The sequence below is a fragment of the Rhinopithecus bieti genome, unplaced genomic scaffold (assembly GCF_001698545.2).
Source record: "Rhinopithecus bieti isolate Rb0 unplaced genomic scaffold, ASM169854v2 scaffold_13259, whole genome shotgun sequence".
Taxonomy (NCBI): Eukaryota; Metazoa; Chordata; class Mammalia; order Primates; family Cercopithecidae; genus Rhinopithecus; species Rhinopithecus bieti.
In genome coordinates this window covers 2,043,607-2,064,756 of record NW_016807544.1, presented here as the reverse complement: position 1 = coordinate 2,064,756, position 21,150 = coordinate 2,043,607, and the positions used below count along the sequence as shown (strand labels likewise).

Sequence of the window (21,150 nt, the reverse complement as noted above, 5' to 3'; positions counted from 1 at the left end):
GCTACTCAGGGGTCAGGGACCCACTTGAGCAGGCAGTCTGTCCGTTCTCAGATCTCAACCTCCATGTTGGGAGATCCACTGCTCTCTTCAAAGCTGTCAGACAGGGTTGTTTGCATCTGCAGATGTTTCTGCTGCTTTCTTTGTTTGTTTGTTTAGCTGTGCCCTGTCCCCAGAGGTGGAGTCTACAGAAAGAGGCAGGCCTCCTTGAGCTGCTGTGGGCTCGACCCAGTTCGAGCTTCCCAGCGGCTTTACCTGCTTAAGCCTCAGCAATGGCAGGCGCCCCTCCCCCAGCCTCATTGCTGCCTTGCCATTAGATGGCGCAGACTGCTGTGCTAGCAATGAGGGAGGCTCCGAGGGCGTGGGACCCTCCTGGCCAGGAGTGGGATATAATCTCCTGGTGTGCCGTTTGCTAAGACCCTTGGTAAAGCGCAGTATTTGGGTGGGAGTTACCCGATTTTCCAGGTGTTGTGTGTCTCAGTTCCCCTGGCTGGGAAAAGGGATTCCCTTCCCCTTTGTGCTGCCCAGGTGAGGCGATGCCTCGCCCTGCTTCAGCTGTCGCTGGTCGGGCTGCAGCAGCTGACCAGCACCGATTGTCCAGCACTCCCTAGTGAGATGAACCCGGTACCTCAGTTGAAAATGCAGAAATCACCCATCTTTTGTGTTGCTCGCGCTGGGAGCTGGAGACTGGCGCTGTTCCTATTCGGCCATCTTCGAAATTTTCAACTCAGTGTAGGAACTTGACAGCATAGAGATGGGCCTTCCAGCAAGATACTACTTTTTATCAACATTATTCTCTGACTTTCACCGTGTTGCTGAGAAAGTGGTGACAAGCAGCTTCCCAGAGCTTCTGAGAGTGACAGAGTCTTGGATGCACTGGGACATGCTCATCATCTTTGGAAAGAAGCTTTCACCAGCAGACTGTCATCATCATGCCATTGGTCTCCATCTTCTTGCCTTCTTCCATTGAAATCACTTGCTGTTTATTCAGCAAAGTCTCATGTAGGTATGGACAGTGTGTTATGTAGCAGTGCAAGAAATAAAGACACTGCTGATTAACCAGCCTTATAATGTCCATTATTCTTTCACCTTTACTTTCAATTTTCATTAAAGAACTGGGGTCTAATACAGAAGAGAAAAAGTTATTCCCCCAGCGGTTGCTCTTGAAATGGAAGCTCTGGTGTTGGAGTATCTGCTAGTATCTGCTGGTTTGTGATGGGAAGCTGGCTATTTCTCAAATGGCTAGAAAGTCTGATGGAGGTTGCTGAGCTGGTGGAAAGGCTGAAGTGTGAGCTGATTACTGTCCCATGTAGATACAGTCTCTCTTGCCACAGTAACAGGGTGGCCATGTATTAATGTGTTTCCACTTTAGGTTTGGTACCCATGGGTCTTGGTGACCTGGATTTTTTCTCATGTAGTTCTCTACTCCAGTACCAGCAACTAGAGATAAGCATGAGATTTGTCTTCTGTCCTGGGGCTTGACTGGTCTTAGGAACCACCTCAACACCAGTCTGAGCTGTGCTGGCCAATTGCAGGACCTGATATTGCTAAACAATAGACACTGAGCTAGTGATTGGTCTGTACAGTAGTTAAGCAGGTAAGAGTGTTGGCAAAACACATTTTTTTTGAGACGGAGTCTCGCTCTGCCGCCCAGGCTGGAGTGCTGTGGCCGGATCTCAGCTCACTGCAAGCTCCGCCTCCCAGGTTCACGCCATTCTCCTGCCTCAGCCTCCCGGGTAGCTGGGATTACAGGCGCCTGCCACCTCGCCCGGCTAGTTTTTTGTAGTTTTAGTAGAGACGGGGTTTCACCGTGTTAGCCAGGATGGTCTTGATCTCCTGACCTCGTGATCCGCCCGTCTCGGCCTCCCAAAGTGCTGGGATTACAGGCTTGAGCCACCGCGCCTGGCCCGGCAAAACACATTCTAACTAGATAGAAAAGTCTGCTGATGCTACCAGTTTCTGAGCCCATTGAGAACTCCATCATATAAATAGAGGGTGTTGTTGTTGTTGTTGTTGTTGTTGTTGTTTTAGCTTTGTCCGCTGAAAAGTGATAGTTAGGTTGTTTCAGGGCTATTGTCAGTTACCACTCATCCATTTGTTTGTAAGATTCTTGAGTTTTGTTGCTATTGTCTCCTGTGTTGGGAGACTTTCACACATCTGCTCATCTTGAGAGTGAGGCACTAACTGCCATTTGTACTGGACTCATCTTTTCAAGATTTTTAAGGATGTTTATTTCCTATGGTAGATCACTGTAATAGAGGCCTCCAACTTTTAGATTATGCTTTTAAAATAAAAGTCTTTTACTATAATTTTGTGGGGTTTCAGAAGAGAAAAGTTAAATGAATGTATTCAATCCATGGTATTAAGGTGTATCCATTTTGGATGAGTTACCTTGTGCTCTATTTCAAGTCAGCAGGTTACGTCAATCATACCTTCTACTTTTTCCTCTGATGTCTTGAACCCTACTGCTACCGTCCTTACACAGGTGGCCCAGAGAAACAGATCCTGCTATTTACTAGCTGTGTGGACTTGGAAAAGTTACTCTTGAATTAGCAGTTTCCTCCATTACATAGTAGAGGTAATAACAGTTTCTATCTCACGGGGTTTTTATAAGGATTTAATGATGCATGGCTGTACAGCCATGGTTTCAGTTGATACTGTGATTGTTGTTAATATGGCCTTCCTTATTTCCCATATACATTCCCTTATCTACACTCCATAACTAGTCTCCGTACTCCTCATTTCTTCCTGTTTAAACTTCCATCCACTTCATGGATGTGATTTCTCTCATATTTAAAACTGCTGATGGCAGTCCATCTGAACAGGGTAGATGGGTTACCTTTGAGATAAAAGTAGCCCCACCTTTGACACAAAGTCTACAAGTCAGCATTCCTTTATAATCTGTTACTAGGTGTAATTCTTATATCGTTTTTACTCCTGTGGCTGTTCTGGCAACATGCTCCTCTTCTCAAACACATACACACATAAATGTGTTTTAAATTCCAACCACCCAAGCAAGCTTATGTTTACTGAAACCTGGCATATTTTTCATGTATTTAGGTCTATGAAAATTCTATTTTCTCTACATAGAATGACTTCCCATGGGTTTATACTTATGTTTAAGGACCAGTTCTAAATTACTGTCTATGGTGGATTGTTATGGTAATGCCCTCCAATGAATCATGTCTCCTAATGTCAACATGATGTTGCCACTCCTACACCAGGAGGTGGACTTGGTTTCCCCATCCTCTTCAATCTAGACTTTGCCTTGTGATTTGCCTTGAAGAACAAGACATGGTGGACTTGACATTGTATGAGTTCTGGAGCCTAGGCCCTATGAGGTCTAGAAGTTTTTATCTTCTCCTGCTTGGAACCCTAACACCAAGAGGCTGTGAAGAAGCCCAATCTAACCTATTGGCAGATACAAGGTGACATGGAGAAGAACTGAGACCCCAGTTAAGAGTTAGCACCAAAGCCAAACAAATGAGTGAGGCCACTGTAGACCCTCCAGCCTCAATTAAGCCATCAGATGACTATGGCCTCATGACTGAGACCAGCAGAACTGCCCAGATTGCCAGTTCATGGAATCATAATCATAAGAAACCAAAAATCACTGTAGTTGTAAGCAATTATAGTTTGTGGTGGTTTGTTATGCAGCAATAGATAACTGATACACCTTCTCAGATAAATATTCTAGACATATCCAATAAAAATTCATGATTCTCTCTCCTGGACTCAAACAGCACTTTGTCCATTCTTCCATTATGGCACACAGCTCATATAATCATTGGTCTGCCTGTGTCTGTTTCTCTCACTAGATTAATAGCTTTTTAAGAGCAGGGTTCAAGTCTTTGTTCATCTTTATATCGTCTTCAACTACTCTAGAGCCTGGCACACAGAAACAGCAGGCATTTATTACTCAAGTCATAAACTCACCATCTCCTCCTGCAACACTTTCACTTGCCCTCTTGGACTCATGATGAATCATAAGTAAAATCAGTTAACATTCCTTTCATCTTCTATTTCTTCCCCAATGGCCCTGCTTCCTTGCAGCCCTTTTAGTTGGTGTCTATTTTCCCTCCCGCACTTTATATACCATGGAGTTTACAGGTAGAGAAGTGACTGTCATGCTTCTAATGGCTACCTTCGGACTACCTTCATCCCCTCCCTCTTCTCTAAAACACCCTCAGCTTTCACTTCCATACCATCTGATTAAACCACCTGTACCTCTTATTGTGAACGTCATCTACTGATCCCTGGTCCTTTGCTTCTCATTCCATAAAGATTTTAACTCATAACCACCTTCTCTAACACTCCCCCAGTAGTGATTTCAATATTTACACAGTTCAGTCTTCCAGTATCATGGCCTCTCAGTTTCTGAACCTCCTCTCCTCCAATAATCTTACCCTCTATCCCATTTTAATCCCTTGTTCCTACGGTTATACCTTACATTTTTGTCCCTGCCAATAATCACAATCTTTCCAGAATCTCAATTTCAAACATGCCAGTATCCATCACCACCTCCTATATTTTCAACTCTCTTACTCTTGCCTCTAAAAACTCCAAAATTCCTTTGCCACTTGACTTACAATTTATTGCAATAACTACTCTTCATGGTTCCTCATCCATCTCATGTTGTTTTCATCCTTATTCAATTAAATGTAATGGCCAATCATTTTAGTCACTCTTCCTCTATCTTTATCTATTATACCCTCAAACTTGCTATAACATCAATTAAGTCCACTTTCTACCTGAGGCATGCCCAAATCCACAGAGCTAAATGTGGATGGGGAAAGAATTGTCTGTCTTTAAATTAAAAAATATTAATCATCCTAAGAAGGTCACTGTATTAGTACATTCTCACGCTGCTATAAAGAACTGTCCAAGACTGGGTAATTTACTTAAAAAAAGAGATTTGATTGACTCACAGTTCCACATGGCTGGAGAGACCTCAGGAAACACACAATCATGGCGAAAAGGGAAGCAGGTATGTCTTACATGGCAGCAGGCAAGAGAGAGTGTGTGAAGAAGGAACTGTCAAACACTTACAAAAACTACCAGATCTCATGAGAGCTTGCTTACTATCATGAGAACAGCATGGAGGAAACCACCACCATGATCCAATCACCTCTCACCAGGTGTCTCCCTCAACATATGGGGATTATGGGGATTACAATCTGAGATGAGATCTGAGTGAGGAGACAGAGCTGAACCATATCAATCACAATCAAAGTTCTATTTCCCTAGTCCAGTCAATCTCTACTCTCCTAGTTGACTAATTTATAATTTATGATCTCTCCCCAAACTTGCAAAATCTCTGCCACTTTTGCTTTCCAGATTACTAGGAACACAGAGACAATGAGAAGTTCTATAAGCTCCCACCACCTCCCATCACATCTGCCCACTTATTTATACCTCTGTGCATCTATTGTGCCTTTCTTCTTTCTGTGAATAAATTGCATGTGTTTCTAGCTGCAACTACTCACCTATATGCATGTTAGATTCAATCCTCTCTTATCTATTCACTGATATCACTCCTTGAAGTTTTTCCATTCTCCTGCATCATTTCCCCCCTCTACTAACTCATTTCTATAATACAAACATATTGCCTTTTTATTAAATTAAAAATCTATCTGTTCTGACCCAATGTACCCCTCCAGGTATGACTGCATTTCTTCATTTTACAAGGGAAACTCCTTCCAGGATTAACTGTCTTAGCATCTTGAATCACTATCCTTATACTCAGATTGGAACACACTCCAAAAAGGATTTTTGCTCCCAATGTTTCACAGAATGTGCACTTACCGAGGTCAGCAATGAATTCAGTGTTGCTAAATGTAATGATAAACTCTCAGTCTTTAGCTTATCAGCATAGATATAGTAGGTCACTCCATTCTTCCTTAAAACACTTTCTAGAAAAGTTGGTGTCCAAGAAATTATATCCTCTTGATTTTTCCCCCTTGTCTCCAGCCACTTGTTCTCAATTTTTTTTTGCTGTTTTCTTCTCTCCCTCACATCTATAGATTGGAGTACCCCATGTTTTAGGAATTGGATTGTGTGTTCTATCTACACTCACTCCCTTGATGACCTTATTATTCCCATGACTCTAAATACTGTCTACATCCTGATGGCTTATGAACCCAGCTCAGACACTCCCTTAAAATGCAAATCCACATACTCAAATATCTACTTGTCATCTCCAACTGAATGTCTAATAGGTCGCTATAACTTGACCTGTCTAAAATTTATCTTTTGATTTCTTACCCTTCAGCTAACAACTGCCCCCCACCCTGACCCCCAGTACCCCTATCATAGTATTCCCCATTGAAATTAATAGCAACTCCTTTTTTTCCAGTTGCTGAAGACAAGAAGTGTGGATTATGGCTAATTCCTATTTTTCCTCTCACATTCTGTATCTGATCTATCCCTTAATACTGTCTATTCTACTGTATTAGTCTGTTCTCACACTGCTAATAAAGAGACTGGTAAATAAAGAAAGAGGTTTAATTGACTGACATTTCAGCGTGGCTAGGAAGGCCTCAGGAAACTTCATGGCAGAAAGGAAAGCAAACATGTCCTTCTTCACATGGCAGTAGCAAGAAGATGTGAGGAGTAAGGTGGGGGAAAAGCCCCTTATAAAACTATCAGATCTCATGAGAACTTACTATCATGAGAACAGCATGGAGGTAACCAACCCATGATTCAATTACCTCCCACTGCGTTCCTCTCAAGACACATGGGGACTATGGGAATCACAATTCAAGACGAGATTTGGGTGGGGACATGTCCAAACCATATCATTCCATCTCTGGCCCCTCCCAAATCTCATGTCCTCACATTTCAAAACACAATCATGCCTTCCCAACAGTCCCCCAAAGTCTTAACTCATTCCAGCATTAACCCAAAAGTCCAAGTCCAAAATCTCATCTGAGACAAAGCAAGTCCCTTCCGCCTATGAGCCTGTAAAATCAAAAGCAAGCTAGTTACTTCCTACATGCAATGTGGGTACAGGCATTGGGTAAATATACCTGTTCCAGATGGGAGAAATTGGCCAAAACAAAGGGGCTACAGGCCCCCACGGAAGTCTGAAATCCAATAGGTCACTAATTAAATCTTAAAGTTACGAAATAATCTCCTTTTACTTCATGTCTCACATCCATGTTATGCTGATGCAAGACGTGGGCTCCCACTATCTTAGGCAGCTCTGCCCCTGTAGCTTTGCAGGGTACAGCCCCATTCCTGGCTGCTTTCACAGCTGGTGCTGAGTGTCTGCAGTTTTTCCAGTTGCACAGTGCAAGCTGTGGGTGGACCTACCATTCTGGGATCTGGAAGACAGTGACCCTCTTCTTACAGCTCCTCTAGGCAGTTCCCCAATAGGGACTCTGTGTGGGGGCTCCAACCCCACATTTCCCTTCTGCACTGCCTTAGCAGAGGTTCTCCATGAGGGCTCCACCCCTGCAGCACACTTCTGTCTGGATACCCAGGTGTTTCTATACATCCTCTAAAATCTAGGTAGAGGTTCCCAAACCTCAGTTCTTGTCTTCTGCACACCCACAAGACAAAGACCATGTGGAAGCTGCCAAGGCTGGAGGCTTGCACCCTCTGAAGCCATGGCCTGAGCTGTACATTGGCCCCTTTTAACTACAGCTGGAGCAGCTGAGACACAGAGCACTAAGTCCCTAGGCTGCACGCAGAGTGGGGCCCTGGACCTAAGAGGAAAAAAATCATTTTTTCCTCTTAGGTCTCTGGGTCTGTGATGGGAGGGGCTGCCTTGAAGGTCTGGGACATGCCCTGTAGACATTTTCACCACTGTCTTGGCATTTAACATTTGGTTCCTCTTTACTTATGCAAATTTCTGCAGCCAGCTTGAATTTCTCCCCAGAAAATGGGTTTTTCTTTTCTACTGGTTTGTCAGGCTGCAAATTTATAAAACTTTTACGCTCTCTTGTGTCCAGAGGTGTCAAATGTCACCTCTTGAACACTTTGTACTTAGAAATTTTTTTCTGCCAGATACTCTAAATCATCTCTCTCAAGTTCAAAGTTTCACAAATCTCTAGGGCAGGGCCAAAATGCCACCAGACTCTTTGCTACAGCATAATGAGAGTTACCTTTGCTCCAGTTCCTAACAAGTTTCTCATCTCCATCTGAAACTACCTCAGCCTGGAGTTTATTGTCCATATCACTATCAGTATTTTGATCAAAGCCATTCAACAAGTCTCTAGAAAGTTCTAAACTTTCCCACGTCTTCCTGTCTTCTGGGCCCTCCAAGTCTCTAGGAAGTTCCAAACTTTCCCACATTTTCTTGTCTTCTTCTGAGCCCTTCAAACTGTTCCTACCTCTGCCTGTCACCCAGTGCCAAAGTCGCTTTCACATTTTTCTTTTATTTTTTTTCTGAGACAGGGTCTCACAGACTAGAACGCAGTGGTGCAATCTCAGCTCACCACAACCTCTGCTGCCTGGGCTCAAGTGATTCTCCCGCGTCAGCCTCCCAAGTAGCTGGGATTGCAGGTGTGTGCCACTACCATCCAGCTAATTTTTGCACTTTTAGTAGAGATGGGGTTTCACCATGTTGACCAGACTGGTCTTGAACTCCTGACCTCAAATGATCCACCTGCCATGGCCTCCCAAGGTGCTGGAATTACAGACATGAGCCACTGCACCTGGCCACTTCCACATTTTCAAGTATCTTAACAGCAGTGCCCCACTACCTGGTACCAATGTACTGTATGAGTCCATTCTCATGCTGCTAATAAAGACATACTCAAGACTGGGTAATTTATAAAGGACAGATGTTTAATTGACTCACTGTTCAGCATGGCTAGGGAAGCCTCAGGAAACTTACAATCATGGCAGAAAGTGAAGCAAATACATCTTCTTCGCATGGAAGCAGCAAGGAGAAGTGCAGAGCAAAGACAGGGGAAAGCCCCTTATGAAATCACCAGATCTCATTAGAACCCACTCACTATCATGAGAACAGCATAGAGGTAATTGCCCCCACGATTCAATTACCTCCCACCAGGTCCCTTCCAGGATATGTGGGGATTCTAGGAACCGTTATACAATTCAAGAAGAGATTTAGGTGGGGACTTAGCCAAACCATATCATCTACCTTCAGACTTGAATCCGAATCTGACTACTTCACACATCTACAGTGCTGATAGCTTAGTGTATGAGGCCATTTTCACACTGTCATAAAGAACGTTCTGAGACTGGGTAATTTATAAAGGAAAGAAACTTAATTGACTCACAGTCAATTACATGGCTGGCGAGGCCTCAGGAAACTTACAATCCTGGCAGAAGGTAAAGGGGAAACAAAGCATGTCTTACATGGCGGCAGGAGAGAAAGAGAGCAAGGAGAAGTGCCACACTTTTAAACCATCAGATCTTGTGAGAACTCACTCACCATTATGAGAACAGCCGGCGGGGAACCTCCCCCATGATCTAATCACCTACCACCAGGTCCCTCCCTTGCCATGTGGGGATTATAATTTGAGATGCGATTTGGGTAAGGACACAGAGCGAAACCATATCATCTAGTCCGAGTCACCATTTTAATAATAGCCTCCTATCTGGCACCTAAATCGTCAATCCCCCAGGGGATTCTGAATATAATAGAGTGATCTCATTGAAAGGTAAGTCAGAGCAGGTCAGGCCATGTGCAAAATCCTGCAGTGATAAGAGGCGAAGTGATCTAGCTCACCATTCTCTTGTGGCTTCATCCCCACTCTCCTTATTTTTTGACTCTACTTTAGCTGCCCTGGCTCCTCCTCACAGATCCTCAATGCTCCATAAACTCTCCTGCCTTGGGCACTGAGCTCTGGCTGTCTGGAATGCTCGTTCCCTCAATATATATATGATTCAATCCCTCATCTCTTTTCCATATTTACTCAAATGTCATCTTCTCAAAGAGCTCTTTCTTGAGCACCTATTCCAAAATTGCAACACTCCAACACTTCCTATCCTTTTGTGTATTTTATTTTTCTTCTTGGCCTTTATCACTACCTAAAATTCTGTAAGTTTTCCTTACTTATTTCTTCCTCTACTAGAATATAAATTCCATGAGGACAGAACTTTTTATCTGTTTCATTTACTTCTGAATCTCAAGTCCTTAACAATGCTTAGAAAACAGTGTACACTCAATAAACATCTAAATGAATAAATAAAAAATGAAAGACCAAGCATATAGTAAAAAGAACTAGAGCACTTTGGGAGGCTGAGGCAGGCAGATCACCTGAGGTCAGGAGTTCGAGACCAGCCTGGGCCTGGGCAACATGGTGAAACCCCATCTCTACTAAAAATACAAAAAATTAGCCAGGTGTCGTGGCAGGCACTCATAATCCCAGCTGCAAAGGAGACTGAAGCAGGAGAATCACTTGAACCAAGGAGGTGGAGGTTGCAGTGAGATCATGCCATTGCACTCCAGCCTGGGTGACAAGAGTGAGATTCTATCTAAAAAAAAAAAAAAAGAAAAAAAAAGAACCAGAGGAAATTTTAGAAATAAAAAATAATTGAAATTATATACCTAAAAACCTGGATTAAAGGGACAATTATTTTTCAAAGAAAAGCAGAATATCAACAAAAAAGAGATACTTCAAGGCTCATTTATGAGGCTAGCATAAACTTGATACCCAAACCAGCAACAATGGTAAGAAAAACAACAGATCAATGTGGCCCGTGAAATAGATGGAAAAGCCTTAAACAACATTATTGAACAAAATCCAGGAATATGAAAAATCATATAGTAAAATCACCTATAATCTATATTATACTATATATGATACATGAATAATATATATAGTGAAATTCTATTTATATAATTTTTAAAATTAGAAAACACTAACAATACAAGTATCCTTCATTACCCAAATCTATTTGAGCTCTATTTTGGACTGAATGTGTATCCTCCAAATTCATACGTTGAAATCTAATCCCCAAAGTGATGGCATTAGGGGGTCTTTGGGGAGTTTATGAAGGAGGGCCTCTTACGAATGGAATTATTACCCTTTACAGAGAGGCCAGAGAGCTATTTAGCTTACTTTTTTTTTGAGATGGAGTCTCACTCTGTCACTTATGCTGGAGTGCAGTGGCGTGACCTCTGCTCACTGCAACCTCTGCAGTTCAAGTGATTCTCTTGCCTCAGCCTCCTGAGTAGCTGGGACTACAGGCACACGCCACCACACCCAGCTAAATTTTTTTGTATTTTTAGTAGAGATGGGGTTTCGCCATGTGGGCCAGGCTGCTCTCAAATGCCTGACCTCAGGTGATCCACCCGCCTCAGTCTCCCAAAGTGCTGGGATTACAGGCGTGAGTCATGGTGCCCGGCCCCCTATCTAGCTTTCTTTCCACCAAATGAGGATACGACAAGAAGTCAGTAGTCTACAACCTGGAATGGGCTCTTACCACAACCCATGATGGTATCCGATCTCAGACTTCCAGACTCCAGAACTGTGAGACACAAATTTCTGTTCTTTATAAGCCATGTAGGGTGCTTTGTTCTAGCAGCCTGAGCTGAGTAAGACAGTGCCTGAGTTCAGTGACAATCTCGATAATGAGTTGGGATACTTACTTCAACTGGGTCTATTTATTTTTTAAGCTAATATACAGTAATATTGACTCTCTCTCTCTCTCTCTCTCTCTCTCTCTCTCTCTCTGTGTGTGTGTGTGTGTGTGTGTGTGTGTGTACGTGCTGTTCCATGAATTTTGTTGTTGTTGTTGTTGTTGTTGAGACAGAGTCTTGCTCTTGTCGCCCAGGCTGGAGTGCAGTGGCATGATTTCGGCTCACTGCAACCTCTACCTCCCAGGTTCAAGTGATTCTCCTGCCTCAGCCTCCCAAGTAGCTGGGACTACAGGTGCGCACCACTACGCCTGGCTAATTTTTGTATTTTTTAGTAAAGATGGGGTTTTGCCACGTTGGTCAAGGTGGTCTCAATCTCCTGACCTCAGGTGATCCCCCTGCCTCAGCCTCCTAAAATGCTGGGATTACAGGCATGAGCCATCATACTGGGCCTGTTCCATGAATTTTGGCCTACATATAGAGTCATGTTACCATCACGACAATCAGTATACAGAACTGTTCATCTGTTCATCATCATCATCTCATAAAACTCCCTCCTGCTGTCCTTTGTAGTCACACTCGCCCTGCAACTGCTAGTTGCTGGAAATCACTGATTTAATCTCTATCACTATGGTTTTGTGATGTATAGAATGTTGTATACATGAAACCACATAGCGTGGAACCTTTGAGACTGCCTTCTTTCACCCAGAAAAATGACCCAGAGATTAAACCAAGTTGCTGCCAGTATCAATAGTTCCCTGGTTTTTGTTGCTCAGTATGGAGAGACTACAGTTTGTTTATCCATTTACCCATTCATTGAAGGACATTTGGGTTGTTTCCAGTCTTTGGAGATTATGAATAAAGTTGCTATATTCTTCAGTATACTTCAAAAAAAGTTGCTATAAACAGTTACATACAAGTTTTTGTATAAACACAAGTTTTCATTTTCTTGGGTGAATACCCAGGAGTGGGATTGCTGGCTCATATGGTAAGCATTGTTTAACTGTGTAAGAAACTGCCAAACTAGTTCCCAAAGTAGCTGCACAATTTTCCATTCCTATCACCAATACGTGAGAGTTCCAGTTGCTTCACATCCTCACCACCACTTGGTACTGTCAATATTTTTATTTTTAGCCATTCTAAAAGGTATATAGTGAAAATTAAGTCCTTTGGTTCCTGAATTTTAAAAAGCATACAGGCAGATTAAGAGAATCATCTAAAATGTTATCTTAATTTATTTGGTTACTTGTTTGGATAGCAAAAAATACATACCTAGGCAGTGAAACTACAAAGAAAAACAATGAATTGATTAGTATACGAGCAGATAGTGTTGAAGGAAGTAGATGCAATACAGTAGGTACCCAAGGGGGCTCTAAGATATTGATAATATGTTCTTTATAAGGCAGGATGGTAGGGACATGTAATATGTTTTATTATTTTTGAGCTACCCATGTGTTTTAATATATTTCACAATAAAGCATTGTAAAAGAAAGATGAGCACACAAAACACAATACAAGGAATGAAGAAAAATATTTTAAAACCTCTCTTTCAGGAGTTCAAGTACAGTGAGTTAAAAAACTGAAAATACAAGCATTTTGTAGAATTTGAATATAAACTGTCTTAAAAACCTGTTTAAACTTAATTTCTTTAATATTTCTGTGCTTGTGTATATCCCACAGGCAAAGTTGCTGATGGGCCACTTTATTAATGGGTTTATTTATTCCCAGAGGCCTCAATCTACATGCACTTGAAGGGCTGGTCATGGTAAGGTCATTCTTAATGATAGGCAACAAGTAGCTTCTTCCTAGAAACTATGACTAGGATGGGACCTGAGTCAAGAAACACACTGAATGTTTCATTTTTACTATTCACAGATTTTCAGACACCCCTCAGGCCGCCATCTAGACTTATGACTCTGTGATAGTTCTGATTGTTACCAACACCTTGCAAGGAGGGTGTTACCTGTGACGACACTGGGGATTTTGGAGAGAAAGCTCTTGACTGTTCTGATGGGCACGCCCCCTGTCTTGTCATCTTGCATCTTTGTAATGATGTCTTCAATCTGAAAGAGGTTAAGGAAGTGTTATTTTCTCCCATAACGTAGTCATAAATGGTACCTTTTTAAACAGCCCAAATGTGTAAACATCGGTGTCAACAATAGATATCAGAAAAAGTTCCCATCTAGTCGGTCAATAAATATAGCATCTGTATCTGCTGTCTACCAACTGCTGGGTATAGGGAGGTCCAAAGGTTATACATAGAGCATAAGTCATATTCTGGAACAAGCTCCCAGTTCAACAAGGTATGGAAGAAGAAATACATTAGGATTCTTGATGGGATCCAACATGTAATTTAATAAGTATGTGATCACAATCTCCTTCTTTTCCAAATTTGGTTTATATATATAGATTGAAACATATGAAATTTCTATATTCAACCCCCACCCCTTCCACAAAAGCAATTTCTTATGGTTCAGTCTAATATGTTAACATAGATTAATATGCTGCTATTGGGAATTGCAGGGAGGGCTACCTTTGGGACTAGAGAAGGATACATCTAAAGTCACATGAGAGAAAAATAAGACATGGAAAGCTGTGGTCTGAAGAAGCTGGAAAACAGGTCTCAGTGGTCACAAGTGGTGGTGTATGGATAGCTATTTGAACCTGGACTAAGGTGGTCAAGGACAGGATCTTCTTCTTTTGGTAAGACCATGCTATCAGGAGAAAAGATCATAGTGGGCTGTGACATCTTACTGGTGAAAACCGAACAGAGAATGGGGATGGACTGATGAGGGTATAGGTGCCTAAATTGGGAAACCAATTTGCAGTTAATAATTTACGAGCCAGAATAATTTCCCGAGCAGAAATCTTAAGAATAGGATACAGAAAAAATTCTGCAATGAGGATACATCTTTTTGTTTGGAGAAGGGAGAGCAACTGAAGGATAGAAAATAATGTTTAGTATTATCATGTTTTATTTTCCTAACCAATAGAAGTATCTTTGAAACACCAGGATGGAGTCTCTGAGTGAGTTCTTAATAGAGGCTCATATCATAAGGCTAGAAGTCTTACAGTTCATTTATTCTAACATACTACTATTGCAACTTGATAATAAGTGATTTTCTTGAAGACACATGACTAATAACTTGCTTGACAGATAACTTGTTAGAGGCAAAGTTAGGGCATGGCATAACAACATCATCATCATCATAAACAGCCACAATATATTTAAATTTACTATGTGCTAGGTAGTATTCTAAGTATTTATACACACATTATCCTGTTTAGTCCTCATAATTACTTGATGAAATAGATTCTACTATTGTCACCATTTTTTGACATAAAGAAACAAAGACTTAGTGAGGTGCACCAATCAGGGTAAGGTGGATTAACTTATGGCAGCAAATAACCCCCCAAATGTCAGTGGCATAGCACAAAGGTTATTTCTTTCTCATGCCACATGTCTAGTGCAGATCAACAGGGGAACTCTGCTCATTGGAGTTAACATCACCTTGCATGTTGCTGGTCAATGTGCCAGGGGGACAAGAGAGAATTCTGGAGAGTCTCTCTCTGGGTATTAAATAGTATAATCCAGAAGTTAGATAGAACATGTTTGTTCAAAATCCTTGGCCAGAACTGGTCACATAGCACCACCCAGTCACAAAGGAGCCAGGGACTCAATCCTCTGGATGCCAGGAGGAAAGGGGAACTGAAGATCTATGATCAACATCAGTGAAAACTGCAGAAGTTAAGCAACCTTTGCAAACTTCGCAGGGTCACACAGCTACCCAGGTGTGCAGCCAAGTTTGAATCTAGCCATAGATCCCAGAATGGCATCTAACCCCTGAGCCATTCTGCCTCCCAATAAGATTCCCAGAAAATCAGCCAAACAAGGAAACCATTCTCACTGGATTCTTCTGGGTTTCTCTAAAAAGTACTGAAAGCGAGAAAGAATCCTAAGCTCCCAACCCTTCAGGAGGTAGATGAGTGTTATGCTAGAAAAGAGAGTCATTCTCTGAAGACCTGCATTCTGTTAGATGAAAACTGAAGAGGGAGTTTTATTCTAATTCATGTTAATAATCTCGCTTACTGCTGGCCTTCGTCTCCTAAACGCAACCCAACAATTTAGAGCAATTTGAGTATTACTTATTGATAGCCAAGGAGAGCTAGAAAAATGGTCACATTTTCAAGGTAATTTATGCTTTTGATCTAGCATATTATTTGAAATCAGAAGTATCAGTTACATTGATGGTTTCTATGAAAATGACCAGAAAATCATTGAGAATTGGAAGGAAACCAACAACTCAATTCAGGTAGACCCCTGAGTGGACATTAGATAGTAATGACTTATACCTCTGCTGCTGCAGGTTGCATTTGAAGGACTGGCTCTGTGACTTCTTTCTCCTCCATTCAGTTTAGTTATTTCACCACAGGACTGAATCTTAGAAGGCTCATTTACTAAGGAGGTTCTATCTCCTTATGTTGGCCCACAATGTACTAAGAGGTATATCACTCATCAGGGGTTACAGCTAGATCAAAAAAACAATCCCCTCAACTAACAGAAAGGAGACTACACTCCAGCAATAGTCTGCAACCTCACAGGTGTGGAAGAAGGAATTATTGCCCCCCAGTTCCTGACTCCCCCGTGGTATTAATATACACCTGAATCCTTGCCTTGGCCTCAGGGTGAGCAGGGTCTACCTTTTCCCTTTCAGGTTTGGCCATATGATTTGCCTGGCTACTGGGGTGTTATTCAGTGTGATATGAACATGGACTTGCCGTGTACCTGCATGGCTGCAGTTACTTTCTCCTCTTGCCCTCTTACCACGAGAAGAACACACCTCAGATAGTTGTTATTCCAAGGAAGATGAGAGACATCTGGAGCAAATGGTACTGAACCCATTGCTAGATCAGCCAAACCTCAGCTGGCCCTTAGACTCATGAGCAAGAAATAAATGTTTATTTTTGTATATCACTAAGTTTGAAGTGGTTTGCCTTACAGAAAAATTATGATACAACAAGGCTCTGAAAAAATGCATTTATCAGAAATTTCTGAAGCCACAAAAAATACTTGACAATCAGAGTTAGTGAATCTTAGAATTGGGGTATCTCTGAATCACCCTCTCTAAGAACGCACACATTCAATTTATCTATTGATTTATCTATCCACCATCTATTTAAAAACTCTTAGAGCCTATATATACTATTTCTGGTAGTCCATTGCTTTGTTGTGTCAGACAAATTTTTGACATTGTTTTATTTGATTCTTGTGCACAGTCCACTACAATATCAGATAATACTCTCTGAAATTCCTTGTCATGGTTTCTGGAGAATTCCCAAGAGTACAGACCCAGTGAAAATTACAAGTGGGCTCTCAGGAACTGATAAAAATAATTACAAGTATTTTCGGAACATCTGTTTTATGATCAATACTGCCCTAAGTATTTTAAATAAATTATTTAATTTATTTCCCGGTCATAAAAGTTATTTAATAAAGACATTGAAATTGAGGCTCAGAAAGGTTAAGCAATTTATCCAAGGTCAAACAGCTAGTAAGTGGCAAGGCCAGGATTCCTACTCACCTCTTCCTGACTCCAATGTACAGCCATTTATCAAATCTAAAATTCATCTTCTATTTCTCAGACATTTAGAAAAACTTGGTTACAACCCTTCTCTGAGTAGAGTGAGTATTAGGCTCAGCAATGGGACAGCTCCCGGAAGGTAATGTTCAGAGGCACGAACCCAGTGAGTGGCCCAGAGCCTGGCTGATCCTAGGAAACTTACTTCTGGCAGTGCCATATGCCAAAGTTAGTGCTTTGTTTGCTATGGATCCCAGGGTGAGTTCCAGCGGAGCCTGGAGTTGGTTCCTTACACTATATAACCCATTAAATCTTGAGCTAAACATGGCAAAGAAAGTTTTTAGTCTCAGTGCCACCTGGTAGACTCCAAATTCTTAACTTTTCTGCCTCTAGTACTTTCAATTCATTTCTTCCTTGCTGAACAATGAGTGTAATTTATTTTACCTTACAAAAGGGGCAACTCTTTGTTCTCTATGGCCTCAGTAGTTGATTAAAAATACAGAACAGAGGTATATATACACAGCCTCTCATCTCCCTTAGATTCAAAACGTTTTGCAGGCAGAGACTATTCCTAGGTTTTCATTTTCATTTTCTTAGTTAACATGAGTTGAGTATTCACTCTGGGTCACACGCTGCTCTAAGAGCTTTATCTTATAAACTCATTGAATTCTCACAGGAGGTAGATTATTATATGCCCATTTTATAGACAAGGGAACGAAGATTCATCTTTGTGTTCTCAACCAAAGCCTGCCAACAACCTTTTCAGACACAAGGCACTTAATACCATTTGCATCGAAGGGAAAGTTTAGTGCAGGCCTAAAAGGGCAGAGGAGGATGCAGAGAAATTGATCCAGATAATCAGATTCTCAACCATCTCATGATTTATTTCTGCCCAATGACTGCTGCTGTCTTGCTGTGCAGGGCTCTCTCCCTTTGTCCCACGGGATTGGTTAGATTTATCTTCCACTGGCAGATCATGGCTTCTGGGTCAGGGATGGGGTGATGGGAAAGTATAGAGACTTATGTTTTCCTGAATGTACAGTTCCTTCTAACTTCTGACACCTTTTGTTCTTAAAGAAGAGCAAAATCAATTCTCTGACATCCTTTAATATGAAGTTCTGTGTCATTAGGGAGGATGTTTGGACTTAAGCATCACTGTGCAAATCAATAAGCAGGTGGCCCTTATCTGACAGCCAAACGATGCAGAGAAACCACTTGGCCAGCTAGGCTGGTTCTGCCTGGATGGGCCACAGCCACAGGAATGTCCTTCTCCAAGGAGCTCAAAGCTCAGCACTGACAGGCGGGTAAAACATTCTTCCAAACACCAGGACACTGGAAACCATTATGCCATAGAGTGGGTTTTCTTTTAAGTGAGAAATATTAAAAGGCAGACACAATTCACTGAAATAGCCTCAAGAGTGTGCAAGAAGAGTGAGGAGAAGCAATCCTCTCCTTACAAACTGAAGCCGCAGAGGGGCAGTAGGAAGAACGTGGAGGAGAACCCAGGAGACTGGCTGGCCTCAGCTTCTATGATGTGCTTTGTTGACCTGGGACAAGTTGATTTGCCTATCTGGACTTCACTTTTCTCATCCCTACAGTGACAGGCCTGGTTGCTAAACTGAGGTTTCTCATTCAGAAACTGGAGACTTGACAATGTAAAACTCTGTCTGAGAGGGAAGGGCAGGACAGGAAGCCAGGTCTCTGAGCTCTTCTCTCCATGTTGTCTGTCTTACCAGGTGGATTCACATAGAATATGTCCCTGCACTAAGAGGTACAAGTTGGGGGAAGCATGTTGGGCAGAACTTGGGAGTTTCTGATGTTTTCAGAAACTGTGTTGAGCAGATAGCATCAGAAGCCAGACAGAGATATGACCTGGAGAGGCCCTCACACTGCTCCTTCTCCATCAGCCCATGCCTCTTGTCTCTGCTTTGACCCGTGACACTCCTAACAGAAATGACAAAGGGCAATATTAGTTTTGTTTCTATAAATTCATGATGCAATGAGCTAATTTACTTAGCTCCTTCAATTTTTCCCCAGTGGGGATTTTAAAACTTAAAGTATAGCAAACTGTATTATGATTATTAAAAAAAAAAATCCATCACAACTTCGACAAAGAAGCAAAGAGCATGCCTCAAGCATGAAGGTTCTTTTTACTGAAGCATTTCATCTTGACTTTGCAATCAGTTGTCTGTTTCTAGCTACTAATGACTGTCATGTCGGAGTCTACCTTTTAGCAAAGACCCCTTCTGTTTGGGTGTCTGTGAAGGAGTGAAAATGACTCCTTGGACACCATCTTATCAGCCCAGAGGCAGAAATCAGAGCTGACAAATGATAATCATATTTCTTAATCCAAAATGTGCATGCTTCATTGAGCAGGCTCTCCCCCATATGTGTTCCAAAAGATCAGGCCATTTCTCTTTTTTATTTTTAAAGATACAATGCGTTGCTATTCTCAACTTCTGCATGTATTCGTGTGTATGTACTGGCTTAGTAGACATGCACTGAGCACCTTCCAAGTGCCATGCACTGTGTTCATTTCTACAGTTATGAAAACAGATAGAAGACAGAATCTGTTCTCCTTCCTCATGGATTAATACATTTCAGAGTGACTCAGGGATCTAGGCTTACAGTGAAGACTGTGTTGGAGGCTGAAGAGCTAAGCATGGGTTCCAAGGAGGCTGGAAGTGAAACACTGAGGAATGCCACACCGTAGGCCCATGGAAGAAAAGCACCACGGCTCTCTTATTCTTTCCCTCCCTCTTTTATCATCCCATTCAAAGGCTGCAATTTCAATGGCACACGGGGAATTTGGGGATTCCACCTGCTAACGATGACAATGATCAAAATGCCTATTAATTTGTTTTCAGCTAAGCCTATGTTTGAATCACTGTATGTGTTTAGAACGCTTTTCGTGGAAAGTAACAATGGCAAAAAATCCAACCTCCAAAGATGGGGGCTGATATTTTCCACATAACAAGCAGTCCATATGTGGGTGGTACTGACATTGCTGCAAAGGCTCTATTCTATGAACGCCACCATCTTGGTCTTTCCCTTGTGGTTGCCTGATGGCTGCCCAGCTCTAGCCATCCCTTCTCTGTGAAAGGTGGGAAGGAGGGGGTGGGGGAACAGCTGCACTCATTCCTTTTATCAGGAAAAGCATATTCCTTCCCAGAAGACCTCAACAGATCGTTGCTCAAGTCTCAGGCCAGAGCAGGGTCACATGACTACATTGAGCTGCACAGGAGGTGGGGAAGAAGGTATTTAACTTTTCTAGCCTCTATACCACATGGAAGCAGGGCAAGAGGAGAATGGAAATGGGGTTAACCATGTAACACTGTCTGCCACGAGACCTTGTGTTAAAGAACACTTGTAAAGGATGGTTGGGCAGGCCCTGGAGCCTCTCTGATCTCTTTCCCACATTGCAGCCTATATGGTACTCTTAAAAGGGAAAATTTGATCATTTAACTCCCCTACCGAAAATCTGTCCATGGTGTCCCAGTGCTTATCCTGTTATAAGATCTTATTAAACCTTCTATCTTTTCTCCGTATCAACAGTCGCTCTAATTTGCATTTGTATCACCCATTGGAGTGGTTTGCTCACCACTGAATCCTAATAATAGGTACTCAGTAAATATTTCTTGAATGACTATATCAATGAATGAATGAATACATGAATGACATGAGTGCTATATTCTTAAAGAACTTTATCTTGGATTCCAGCATTCAGTGGGACTCAATATATTAAAAGAGTCTTAGGGATAGTGATGTCTATAATTTACAGTACATTTAATATTTACACTTTAAGATCATTTTGCTTTGGGAATGGGTTTCATAAACAAAAATCTCAATATTTCATGAACCTTAGCAACAACATTCAAGGAAAAGCTCCAAAGGCATCCAAGTAGCCGTTGAGTGGGGAGCCAGTTCCCCAATGTACTGTGCCTGACATTATCCAGGGGCAGTACCAGGGCAGAAGGATGATACAGCATTATTTGTTTTGTCCCCTGGAGGCTTACTTTT

General features: G+C 41.9%; 1 protein-coding gene across 4 annotated transcripts in view; it reads right to left on the bottom strand.

The window, feature by feature from the left end:
* Nucleotides 1–21,150, bottom strand: part of RGS6 (regulator of G protein signaling 6) — a 633,548-nt gene that overhangs the window by 194,925 nt on the left and 417,473 nt on the right. For all 4 annotated transcript variants that reach the window (XM_017882775.1, XM_017882778.1, XM_017882774.1 and 1 more), the window contains exon 3: nucleotides 13,515–13,614. In XM_017882775.1, the coding sequence (XP_017738264.1) occupies nucleotides 13,515–13,614 (100 nt within the window). The remainder of the gene's footprint in view (nucleotides 1–13,514; nucleotides 13,615–21,150) is intronic.